General features: G+C 38.2%; 1 protein-coding gene across 1 annotated transcript; it reads left to right on the top strand.

Annotated features, from left to right (window-relative positions):
* Positions 1-6725: 6725 nt before the first annotated feature.
* b3gnt7 (UDP-GlcNAc:betaGal beta-1,3-N-acetylglucosaminyltransferase 7) lies at positions 6726-11168 on the top strand. The gene is made up of 2 exons (XM_042482010.2): positions 6726-6970; positions 8325-11168. Coding segments are annotated over exons 1-2 (1251 nt in total). The 5' UTR covers positions 6726-6968; the 3' UTR covers positions 9574-11168.
* Positions 11169-13722: the final 2554 nt, after the last annotated feature.

Genomic DNA, 13722 nt, shown 5'->3' with positions numbered 1-13722 from the left:
AGTACCTGAAAGCCACACTTGAGTTAAAGTACAGATATCTTACCAGAGATTTAATTTGTGAGGAGTTGTTAAAGGCATATAATAATATACTATCTAGGCTATAATTATATAAGGCATATATAAGGCTTTAATTATCTGATATTTACTGTACATAAGTATCAAAAGTAATTTTATCATATTAAATGTACTAAAGTAAGAAAGCAAATGTTTATTAAAAAAAAAAGTATTCCAGAGAATTTTGAGGACAAGTACATTTATTTCTTCTCAACATGTACACCGACTTTAAAACAGGGCTTAAATTACATTTGGAGGGGAAAAAAAGAAAAAAAGTCTTCTTGACAACCTTAAAAGATTTAAAGAAAACCTTTGAAATCTGGGGCTGACACACCGCAGTAGAGCAGTCACCACACAGTCTCCTATCACAAAATAACATCCTTTATACTATGGGCAATGTGTAGCAGCTTATCTGATATGCAGCCTGGGCTTCAGTGGCAGTGGCAGAGCTTCGTTTGCAGTGTCCCTTTCATTAATTAACTTCATTGATTAACCATTGCTCTATCTTTCAAGCTTGGACCAGTGATTCACCAAACCTTCTAATTTTATTTAGCAATAATAAAGTAACTTTATAGTAATTATGTGACTCCCTGTTAATGAAGACATGGAAAATGAGTAAAAGTATACATTTTATTTGGGAAATGTACTGTAAGAAATTATTATCACTTTGTTACATTACACCAATGCCTACTGGTCAGCAGACATCATCTTAGCTCATAGATTACACACCCTAACTTTTAATGCATTAATTATTACTTTTACATTTTTGCTGAATACAGCTGCCTCCTGCTGCTGGAAACAAGGTTAGGAAGATCTGCAAGAACATCTCCAAAACAGCAAAGCTGTGGACTGTAAAACCAAAACAATAAGACCTGACAAACTCCAAAGAGCTTTCTGGGTGCATCACTGCAACCCTTTCCACATATGAGTACATGAGATCCTTTGTTAATATAGAAGAATTGCTACATGCAGCTTTAATGTTGCATCAGTTGAAAACTCTGTAATGTCATTAAGCTATTTTTCAAGAAGCTCAACTTATAGAACATTTTAGGTTTAACATGAAAATTAACAAAATTGCTGTTACAAGGTCATATCCAGTTTTCCAGATTGATTAATGTCTTTGTTATACATCAGTGACAAATGCTGCCTTTCTAGCCAAAGGGAAAGATGAGGGACTGTGGTGTCTATCACTACTTCACTTTTCTACAGTACTCCTGGAGCCTGAATCCACAGAGAGGAGGGGAGGGGGGAAAAAAACGGGGAAAAAACATCACCAGTAAGCAACAGGATGCACATGGCCCTGAGAAGGATGGCTGGCTGGATCCAGGAAATGGAGAGAGAAGGAGAGGAAGGGGAGATTTTGGATCACAGCTGTGTGCTTGGATTGAAAAATTCCTGTTTTGAAGCACCGAGAGACATTTTGTTGTTCTTTCCCCAGACCATAAAGAGGCGGAAGAGACGCAGTTTGCTACAGCAACGATCAAGTGGCTATGGTAGTTAAACTGTGCATTTCACCAAAAAACAGTCCTCATTTAAGTTTAATCTCTGAGAGACCTAAAGAATAAAAATCTTCTGTTTTATGTCCATATCTTTTGGTAATACAGTATGATTTCTCAGATAATATCACTAAAGAGAAAATCAAACTCTAGGCTTGGATTTCCAGTAAATGTAGGCAAGATTTGTGAGTCACGTTGCAGGAATACATTCATCAAAAGCCTAACTGTCCTTGACCGCTGTTTCCAGCAGTACACAGGCCATTGAAATGACGTATCAAGTGCCATGTCATGATTAAAGGCTGTCAGATCTTTGAAATCCTTAGTTACACAATGGCTGCTAAAGGTGTGGGAGCTGATAAAAACCTGTGGAGTTTGCTCCCTAACACCAGGGCCTCCTGCTGATGTCAGTAACATACCGGAAAGTTCGCAATATGGTCTGAATAATATTACTGATAGTTAAGTAAATCATTTAGGCTCTGTTAGTTATTTAGGCTGTCCCCCCAGGCCTAAGGTTTATATAAACCTAGGTCATCATTTCACTTCCTGAAGTTTCCATTGTGCAAATACAAAGAAAGAACACACAATTAAACATTGACACCACTGATTACTTTTTATGATTCCTCCTTTAATAATTTTAGTGCTCTTTTCCTTTTGTTTCAATTTCACTCAATGACAGACCTTTACATTTGAACACTTTGGTCCCTTCATTTATTTACTTAACTTAAAGCTGTATTTGTCAAAAGGGCAGAAAGGGGAGCTGAAAAATCCATATCCCTGCTTATATCATTTTTATTGGGTTTTTTAACAATTGTCTTCAAACACATCAGAGAGAGGGAAGCCCTGTTTATACCTGGTTTTAACGTGCATCTTTGTTGATTCGATCACAAATGGTCAGCTTAAGTCTGCATTGTGTCTCCACATGATTCTCAAATGACCATGTCCCTGCTTTATATGCAATAAACACGTACATCATTTTCATTAAAAAACAAAAGCATTGTTATTAAAGTTACAGTAGCAACAGTGTTGTTTAACAAAGTAGCCTGGGGACTGAGGGGGTCTTGGCGTATTGTAAAAATGTTGGCACTCTCTAATGTTGTAAAATTTGAACAAACTTTTTTGTATTCAGCACAGTTTCAGGTACAATAAAATCTATGACTCAAACGAGCACTCTTTATTACAAGGAAACAGTGACCGACTATTACACAAACAAATCAAAGATCCAACAAAGACTGAACTGGAACTCAGGGCTTAAATACAAACTAGACTAACGAGGAAATGAAATGCAGGTGGAGACAAAGGCTGAGAGGTTCAAGTGAGGGCAATATTGTGATGAGGTGGATGATCTAGCAGAAAGCTGATTGGCTGTGCGGAAGTGAGGAGCAGGGAGGACTAACAAGGCTGATGCAGGGCAGGTGTGTAGATGGGTAAATGAGGGAGAGGCAGCACAGGAACACAGGAGGAAAAAAAACACAGTAAAGTGAAAGTCAAAGACCAGGAAAATGCAATCCTCCTAATAATAAGCTCATCAAGTGAAAAGACAGACAGACAAAGGGCTTTACTTTTACACACACACACACACACACACACACACACACACACACACACACACACACACACACACAAACACACACACAGTGCAGTGGATAACCACAACAACTGCAGCCCTCCTTTAGTCCATCATTATGTTGACATGCCCGACCATACTGCATGACTCTACCTGTTTATTTTGTTGTTTGTGCAATGCTATTTTTTGTGTTACGATTTTGTCACGATAATATATGCTCTTATTGACTTTGCTTACTTTCTCCAATGTATTGGTGTTTTATTTGTTTTTATTTGATCTTGCCTCCCTCAGTTTTATTTTATCTCCTTGTGAAGAATGTTGGTCGACACTTGTTGCTGTTAAATGTGCTCTCTAAATAAATATGACTTGACTTGACAATTGTGCATTTTATAAGAGAAGCATGAAATGTCTCGTTAACATAGTTATTGCATGCCATAATGTTTTTATATGTTGGGTTTTTTTTTGTTTTTTTGTTTTTTTGTGCAGGAATGTCAGATCTTACCTCTGAGGACTGTGAGAGGAATTCAAGAGGGCCACAAAGTCTACCTCTAGTCCAGAGCTCAATAAATATAAATCATATGACAATGCTTAGACAAGTTCTTAGATTAAAAATTGAACCTGTTTTTTTTTATAACAGAGATGCAGGGACAGACAGGAAAGAGTCATTGCAATACAATATGCAGCACCAAGGTTACTGTTGGTACTGTGTCATCACCCTGAGGACATGAGTTTATTGTTAATTACTCCAATTGTCATTGCTGCAAACAGTTTAAATGCTCAAACAAATTACAATTCATTTAGCAATGCCACAGACATTAAATTACAGCACACACCTTTGGGTGCAGAAAAGATCAATAGCTTGTGTGCTAAATACAGTAATATGCAATTTTTTTAAACGAAATATCCATGGTGAATCACAAATGAATGCCACACATTCACTTTACATTATGGCAGATCAACCAAAGTGTTTATTTTTTTCCCCAATCTGGTAATATAATTTGAAGATATAATTGTCAAGTTAATGACTGTTGTTAGAAAGACGCCGTGTTGGCTGTGTTCATATGGTCAAATCTGCCATGTCGTGCCAAACTTTGTGTGCAATTTGTGATCCTTTCCTGTTCTCCATGTACTTTATGTACTGTTCAAACTCAAGCCAGTTTAAATTAAAAAATAGTGTATTAATGACTCTATTCTCTCTTGGGACAGTTGGTCTGAAAGTCACTAAATGACTTTTTTTGTTCTTCTCTATGTGCAAACTTGATTATCATCAACTTGAACGTGCATTGTTTAAGGAAAAGTTAAACTAGCTGAAATAGCTATATATGTCACTGTGCCACATTCTCCGTTAATGAGTCCATCGATCACATCCACATTTTTATTCAACATTACACGTTTTTTTTCCCCCCAGGAACTTGCTTTACAGCTAAACATGTATCGTACACTTCAGTGTGATGTCCATGCATTAACTCAAGTTTCCCTGTTGTCTTGTTATGTCAAAAATCATGAGCATCAATTTCTACATATTCTGGACATTTTTTCAATAACTGCTCAAGATTATGACTTCTAACTTGAATGTTCATGGGGAAAATATGCAAAGAGGATATGTTTTAACCAGTTTCCCACCTCTTCATCAAATACGTACAAATACGTGTCCTGAATCCATGTAATAACTCTGCAAACACAGCATGTCTCTACTCAACAATAGCCTTTAATTTAACAGCTTAATAGACATTACACCACAGGTTAACACCTATCGTTAACATGCAATGGCTTCCATTTTTCAGTGAAAGCAACTGATGAAATCTCCAACAGCAACCACACTTTATTAACAGTTGGGGATAAATCAAGCAATTTCACCCAAGAGGGAGAACTGTAGTTCTTTGGTTGTAGGCATCAGACTGGAGGCTGAATGCTGAAGATAATCATAGCCGTGCTGATATTCAGTACAATAGCACTACCTCCCATGTGATACTGTATTCAAACCATAGTTATACAAGCACTAATAATTATTTAACAGAGAAAAGCATCGCACATAATGGTTTGTTTGTTTGATTAATTATTTCTTTGGCCCTACCAACACAAATAGTTCTGCAACTGGACTGGGACTGGACTATTGCCAATCACCAAATAAATATTCCCTCACACTAGCTGGCTACTTTGTGTAGGTCTGCATGTTACCACAGGTCAGCTACCTAGTATCATGTACATTTATCTGTATGTTTCCATTTATTATGCATGTAATGAAATAAGAGTCTGCTGACACATACATGTGGTGTTGCAACATCTTCTGATGTTATCTGAGCATACCTGGAGATTTGCAGTGAAGTATCCAGGGTAATTCCCTTCCCTTTGTCTTGTTAATTCAAATGTTACCTGTAAAGTGAGGTGATACATGCATGCAAAAGTCCTAGTGCTATTATACTCTTTTTCAGCACTCATAAAATGCCTCCTGTCCAATTAGATTGTTTAGTCGGAACTAAATGTTACTTAATCTGCAATGACTGTGTGCCATCAGTTTATGGTTTCATCAAGTATAAACATTTGCAGATTACTGTATTATATTTAAAAAATGCAATTAATCATGATTAACTATTGGAATTTTATAAATTAGTCATCTGACAGCTCTAAATTTCACTTCTGGCAATTGCATCCTGGCTTCAAAAATCCTAAAAGTGGTGTTCATTTGTAAAGACTATCTTCCTGAACAAAACATGTAAGTATCAAAAATGTTTGTTTACCACAGACCTTATTTTCTTCAGTAATCCAAAATCCAATGGAAAAATCCCATGGGTTTTTGACGAGGGCACCAGGGCAAAGCTAACTTTCACACTGGCCAACAGATAAACGTCTTCCCTGGGGCACTCTGTTTGGTGGTATAAGTGGCTGAGTGTTAGCAGACATTATTATACAAGGTAATGGTGGTAGTAGCAGTAGGACAAATACTGCGGGCATTCTTGTCTTTGTGTTGGGAAACAGATAGATGATATCTTTTTCAATTGTGTAACATAAGTGCTGATAAAACAATAGTTTTTTAAAGTTTTTTTCTGGCTCTTGCTTTACCTCTGGCACTTTGTGAAAATCCTCTTTGTCATTATCAAGTCAAGTCAGACTAACTTGGTTTACTGAAGTTGTTAACACTTAGAAAGAACAAGGTAATCCCACTTGTCATTTTTAAGTTGCAACAATTTCATAAAATTAAGTAAATACAGATTCATTTTGAGCAAATTTAACAATCTGATATGTAAACATAAATTAAGATTAGTTTGTATTTGCGTTACCTTTTCAAGGCAATCAGTTTCCAAGATTATTTTAAGTAAGAGCGACTTGTCAGATTTTATGGTGTATAACTGAAACGTTAGACCTACAATAACCTACAGAACAACGAACACAGTCTTCAACTCATATAAGTAACAAAAGAAATCCGATGTTGATTTTGTCATGAGCGTCATTGTTAAACTATGATGGAGCATCGCGCTAAGTCCTTTGCATGACAGACACACTTTCCTCCTTTTTCATTCATCAGCCGCATCCTGTGTGTGTGTGCGTGTGTGTGTGTGTACTACGTAGCGGCAGCCGTGCCTTTAAATGCGGCTCACAGTAAGGGAGGGCAGTCCTCAGCAGCACACACATCGCGGAGCGCACATCTGCACCACCAGACAAAGCCCCCAAACTCATCGCTCCTTTCTGACAACATTCAAAACCACACTGCATGGAAAGGATTATTTTATCAGTTTGTCCTCCAGTTGAAGAGACTTAAACTTAAGCCAGTCCACATTCCTTGGCTAACTAATCGGCTTTTTATTGGTTTATCATCTCAAACAACCGTCACAAGGTCGTCGAAAGCGCACGATAAAATGTAAGTGGCGTTTTTTTCTAATATTTTATCATCGTAGGCAAGATGTACACCATGTTAATCTGGCTTTTTTAAAAAATATATCTTTTGGTTGTGTCTCTGCATTAAGACGCAACAAATGTTTGTTTTTTTAATTAAGTGAACAACATCTTACCCCACTTTAAGAACTTATTCATAGGAAAAGAAGCAGAAGGAGTAAAGATTAGGATAATGATCCGTTTAAGCATGTAAGAAAATTTCAACGGGATACTGTGTATCTAATTGCCAGTATGTTCATCTCACAGGAGGTAAAAATGTGGTTCAGATTATCAACTTGAGGAGAATTAAAGTGTAGGCCTAATTTAGACATGTATGTGCCTCTGTCTAAGGTGTGACTCCAGAACCCACAAGTGAACTTTCTCTAAATTTCGTTAAAATTAGATTCTTTTTGAAGGCATGTGGATTCTAGGATTGTTTGTCGTTATTCACCCCATGGGAGTGCCTCTGGGGTAGTGACTGTAACGAGCCCTGGCATGACATGTTGAAAACGTGAGAAATTTGTTTCAGGGGTTACTTCATGTCCAAAGTGCATTCCACATATTCCTTTAGCAGTGACGCTTCTTTAAAAAAAGTGACAAGTGCTACTTCAAGGTGAATTCTAAGGAAATAGCACACTTCTGCTGCATGAGTGTCATTTGTATTAAAGCAAACAATGATAAAGCCATTATAACAGGTAGAGAGGAAACAATTAGCACTATATTGTCTTTTTATGGAACACATTTTATGGTCTGTATGGCAAAAACAGTTACAGGGAGAACAGTAATCAGTATGATGTCATTCTGCCCCTGGGCTATTCCTTTGTTTGTTTGTTATACATTAAACAGCCAATATACCTCTGGAGATCAAAATGTGGGAACCTGTTATGGCGACAAACTTTACTTCTGGCTGCACATAAAACAACAAGTATAGTTTTTACATGTTTAATTATCATTTATGGAATTTTATTTAAACTTTTAGTCTAAATCGTATGGGAGGGTTGATAGAAATAATAGTCTTGTTTTGTGTGTTAATTTGTTTGGGGTTAGTTAAAAACACACACACACACACACACAAAAATCAGATCATTTCCTTGTCCTGTATTCTTGAAAGAAATCAAACCAGTTTTCTAAGGTTTCAGAGGTTTAAGGCGTCGAAATGCAGCACAAACAACCCTGACGTTAAAGGGTTAATATACCTTAATGTGCATAAATGTGATCAAAATTTGAAAAAAAAATATTAATAAAACTAAATATTTAGTTTTCTGTCTATCACAACTTAAATGTGTTGGATAATTTTGCAGTGAACCTAACTGGCATCTGTGATCTTTGTCTTCATTCAGGATGAACAACAGAGACCGTTGGAGGGTGTACAAGAGGGTGAGTGTCATGTTTTTCCTGGCTTTGGTGGCTCTGACTGCCGTCCAGAGAGGGAACATCAATATGGGGGCTCCCTTTGAGTTCGAGAGGCAGGCTGGCATGGAAAACTCTGAGTACCCTGGAGCTGATCAGAAAGACAAAACTGCCTCGTACCTGGGGATAAAAGGCTTCTGGAAAGCTAGCAAACGCCAGCTAGTGCCTAAAGCTCAATCCACCACGCAGGAGCCCAGGATCACTGAGGACAGCAGCCCCAAAACTTGGGACGTAACCAGCTCCAACTGTAGCGCCAATCTCAACCTCACAAGTCAGGACTGGTTCAAGAGCCTGGGGGACAATTTCAAGCAGTTTACACTTTATCAACACTGCCGTTACTTTCCTATGGTCCTCAACCACCCAGAGAAGTGCACAGGGGACATATATTTGCTCATGGTAATAAAATCTATAGCCACACAGCATGACCGCAGGGAGGTAATCCGAAAAACCTGGGGCAAAGAGTGGGTGGTTGACGGCAAGAGGATAAAGACCCTCTTTCTTCTTGGTAAATCCTCAAGTGAGGAAGAGGGAGCGAACCACCAGAAACTGGTGGAGTACGAGGACTACATCTACGGGGATATCCTCCAGTGGGACTTCCTGGATAGCTTCTTCAACCTCACACTTAAGGAGACTCACTTCCTCAAGTGGTTTCATACTTACTGCCCAAGAGTACGCTACATCTTCAAGGGGGATGATGATGTCTTTGTCAACGTGGAGAACATCATTGAGTATCTAGAAAGCAGCAACCATACAAAGAACCTGCTTGTGGGGGATGTGATTTTAAAGGCTAAGCCCATTCGTAAAAACATAAGCAAATACTATATCCCAGAGGTTCTATATAATAAGACATACTACCCTCCGTATGCAGGCGGAGGGGGTTTTCTGATGGATGGGAGCCTGGCGAGGAGGCTTCACTGGGCGGCAGACACACTGGAGCTCTACCCCATTGATGACGTCTTCTTAGGCATGTGCTTGGAGGTGCTTCAGGTCACTCCTATAAAACACAATGCCTTTAAGACGTTTGGCTTGGTGAAAAATAAAAGCAGTAAGTTGAACAAAGAACCTTGTTTCTTTAAGAGCTTGATTGTGGTGCACAAGCTGCTCCCACCGGACCTCATGCACATGTGGAATCTGGTCAATAGTGACCTGGTGTGCTCGCAGAAAGTGGAGATCCTATAGCTTAATGAGTACACCGGGTAAGGACAGCACCAGAAAGCTGAGCTGTACCTCGGTGGATACTAAGATGATGCATGGGAGTCCCATTAAACTCTCCTTCATGTGGACGGGACCATGGACAATATTTGAATATGCTGTTTCTGTGCAGTAGTGCAATTTTTGGAGGAGTTTCCTCCAAAGGCTAGTAAATTATATAGTTATACAGTTTTTTGTTTTTTTTTAATTGACCTAGAATTGTGTATTTATATTGGCATTTTGAAGGACGCACACTGTCAGCATGCAGATTTAGAGACAACAACCAAAGTTGAGCTGCTGCAGCACCAATGGGTGCATATACAGGCTTTTTATTCTGTTGTTAGACCTAGTGCAAAATTTGTGATAGGTCCACCTCGTCACAGCCATGCACACACCCCTTTCTCTTCCCCTCCTCAGTGGCCAACACCTATTTTTCTCCTTCGTTCTGGATTGACTCAGTGGAGGTTTGGAACCCAGGAACCTTGTGGCCGTGAGCTGTCACCAAATCACCAATGATAGCAAACCTATTAATGTGAATACCCTTCAAAAATGTAAGGTAACATTTATTGTGATGACAAGTGGTAAACAAAACCATGAACATGTAATTGCGGTGTGTTGTATTGCCAAATAAGTCTGAGGGAAATGTTTGGTTTACATCTTAAAAAACAAAAGAGCAGTTAGTATTAGATAGTGCCCTTGGAGGCTTGGATTTGAAAGCCATTCTGCATATGCTGCCTGTAGTTATGCTCAGTGAAAATAACTTTTTGTTTTAACTTAAAAAGTAAGTTGCGTTAAATTTTGAAGTTAACTGAATCTGAAAAGACAGGTTGAATCATTCAAAATTACCTTAACTTGTCTTCTCAATTTCATTCAACTTTAATTTTAAAGGCAGCCAGGACACAATCATTTTTACTTAAAATAAATAGTTTATTTTTACACAGTGGCACTTTGGGTTTTATGAAGTGTAAGACATCACCTTCAGTTGGACCAGTATGGCGTGCTGTAGTGGCTTCAAATCAAGTAAGAAAACAAAACAACTCTCTCTACCTCAGTAATTTGGTCAAAAGTCCTCTCCGTTTCACTATTGGTCACCTTTTCTACTCCAAGTATAACCATGATACCATTATCTCCATGTGCAGTGCATGTTCCTAAAGTAAGATTTTAATCACTTTTTGTATCACAAAGGTCCTTGCACTCATTTTTTTTGGAATGTAGCTGACTTGATTTGGACATACTACTCCTTTACTACTGGAAACATTTTTTAAAAACTTGTTACATGTTTGTGGATTTGAATGTGCTGATATACTTGACGTGGATTCAGTAGAGGGTTTACAATGACACTGTGAACTAAAACTATTGCTGGTACGAGTAAATGACATGTTAATTTAATCCCCGATAAAAAGGGGCAAATGTGGGGTTCTTGTATTTAATTTAAAGTGTCAGATGAGCATATGATTGGGATGTTTAATGATTATAAAGCCGTTTTGGGTGTAGCGGGTGATGATTATTTTGTGGTGATGTAAATACATGTAAAAATTAAGGTGTACATACAATGTCTTTTGTAAATAAACATCTTAACAGTACAGTTGTCTTTTAAAAATCTGTCCTAGATAGGGTGCTTTTGTGTTTGTGCTTATCAGCATTGAACATCTCTGTGAAAATCCACATCAGGTCAGCAAACAATAGAGTCCAGTGTTGACATGTGGGTATCAGTTACGCAACTGAACAGCAAAGATAAAAATGCTCAAACATCCATGAATGTAATAGTGTAGTACTCAAATATAATACAGAAAGTCTTCTTTTTATCAGCAACTAAACCCATGAGTATGTTCTGTCTTGTCTCTCAGCCTGTGATAAGATATTAACGCTATCACTTGCGTAATTCATATACTGAAAAGAAAAAACTGCTGCATTCGAATATTTACAGAACATCCTCTTTGGTACAAATTGAAAAAAAAAAAGAAATGTGACACAATATTCTCCAAAAATCATATGTTATATTTGCAACCCACAGTATATTTTCAGAAGGCAAGTGCACATGCTTACGACTCAGTGTGACATTTCACGCTGTTTATGTTAAGTGGCCGCGTCACATATTGTGTGTCTTTTCACAAAGCAAAGCTTCTGTGAGCGATACCACTGGTAAACAGTGAAGATATTGTTTAGAGGTTTTAAGTTGGCCCAAAAAGACAAAGTTCTGCATTGCAGAACAATACAGCTGCTTTCCTGTTGTTCTCCAGAATCTCTTTCAGGACAAGGACAAGAAAGCCACACAGAAACTGGATCTTCTCTATATATTGTGTTTCATGAGGTTTGCACTTGCCAACACATAAGCATAGCTCAAGAAGATTTATCTCTTTCAAATGTCCTCTGTGTGAAACACAATGTATGAGTGATATGGAGTCAAACCTATCAAGAAAATGAGCTGAATTATCTCAACCACTGTTCAGCATTATGGTTTACATGACTATGGTGTACCTATCATTTACTGTCGAGGATTACATTTCTATTGAGGACTAATACTTTTAACAAAACAGAACAAGGGAAAGCAGCAATAGCAAGCACTTGAGTACTTCAAGATATTTATTAGCAGCTGTAAACTCGTCGCTCAAATTTCTTCTGATCTGGTCAGTGCAGAGGCTTTAGGGGTTTGGGGTCCACATACTGGTGACATGGAGGTGTGAATAGGGGGTGACAAGTAACGTATTAGTGAAAGTGAATGCTTCAAAGCAGCACAAGCTGTATAGTCTTGTGTGGGAAGGAACCAAATTCTACTTTCAAATTAAACTAGGTTGCACCTTGTGGTGGCTAGAGGTTTTTGGGGTTTTTTGAGAAAGGACATCCTTTTTGGATATTGTGTAATATCAATGTCAGTTAACAATGAAAGTTGCAGTTAAACTGTGCAAACAACTGGAAACAATGATTGATTTTAAATTTTCAGTTAAATTCTTAAATTCCCACACCTAAAACCAACCGAGATTAATACTGTAAAACTTACAGCCAATTGTTTTATTACTCATGAATCAATTAACAATTACACAGTTCCTTAGTAAGTTCATTTGGATCTGTTTTTAATGGTTTGAATGGTCGGGTTTTGCTGTATGTTTGTGGGAGACAATAAAGCTGATAAAAAAAAGACGATGATTCATGTCTCACCCACTTTGTCAAACCTCTGTCTCGCAAACCAACAAGTAGCGAGGAACCGGAAAACCACAGGTAGAGTTACTCAAAAGAAGAAACCATTGTTATAGCTGAATTTTCCCACCAAAGTGAGTGAAAAAAAGAACTGACTTATCAACAACAGGCAAAAATTTACCATCATCTAGTGTAAATTTCCCACTCTAGTGAGGATATTTGACTGTGAGCGAGCCCACATCCAGCTTTTCCAATGTGCCTGCAGCAGGAGCTGCATATTTGTTAACGCTAATTGGAGGAAGCTTTTGATGTCAGCGTGGTCAATGGAGTCGGCTGGAAGAGGCTGTAGGCTTTCACACTAGCTCTTTATTTTCTTCAAAGGCCTCCGCTGCACCATTGTCGGCATGGCTGAAGAAGGGAGTGCTGCTGCTTAGGCTAAAATTAAAAAAAAAACATTCCTTAACTTATACAGGGCTGCTGACTATAGCTTCTCTATCAGCACAGGCATCACAAAATATCTCTAATAAATTGTGCATACTGTAGATTACATTACTGTTGATCAGAATATAGTATTCCAGATCACCATGTGTGATTTTACATTAAATAGTACAGTTTAGTGGATGGGTTTTGAGAATATTCAAGTTTCAAACCTCACTTAAAAAAAAGGGCACTTCTCCTACTTTGCACCACCCCCTCCCTTCTCATAAATAATGAACAGTCCCTTAGAACAGAGACTGGCGACAGGTTAACTGTATCAGTAGGAACCCAGTTGCAGCACAAAACACCACAGATGGAGTTGGTAATGAATTTACTTTGCCTGTGATCCTGCCAAAGGTCAAAGGTCAAACAGGTGAGGAGCAACACAGTTCAGATAAAGGTTCAGGTGAAGAGTCTCTGTGGGCTTGGGAGGAGATCAGGGACCAGGACTAGGGAGGCCAAACTGATGACTTGAAGCGTGGAGCAAGGTGAGCTTGTCTGTCTTAAACTTGGTTTAAGAAAAAA

This window comes from Plectropomus leopardus, chromosome 5 (genome assembly GCF_026936395.1).
Source record: "Plectropomus leopardus strain MGB_pleo_1.0 chromosome 5, ASM2693639v1, whole genome shotgun sequence".
NCBI classification, from domain to species: Eukaryota; Metazoa; Chordata; class Actinopteri; order Perciformes; family Serranidae; genus Plectropomus; species Plectropomus leopardus.
This window is presented reverse-complemented; position numbering and strand designations above follow the sequence as displayed.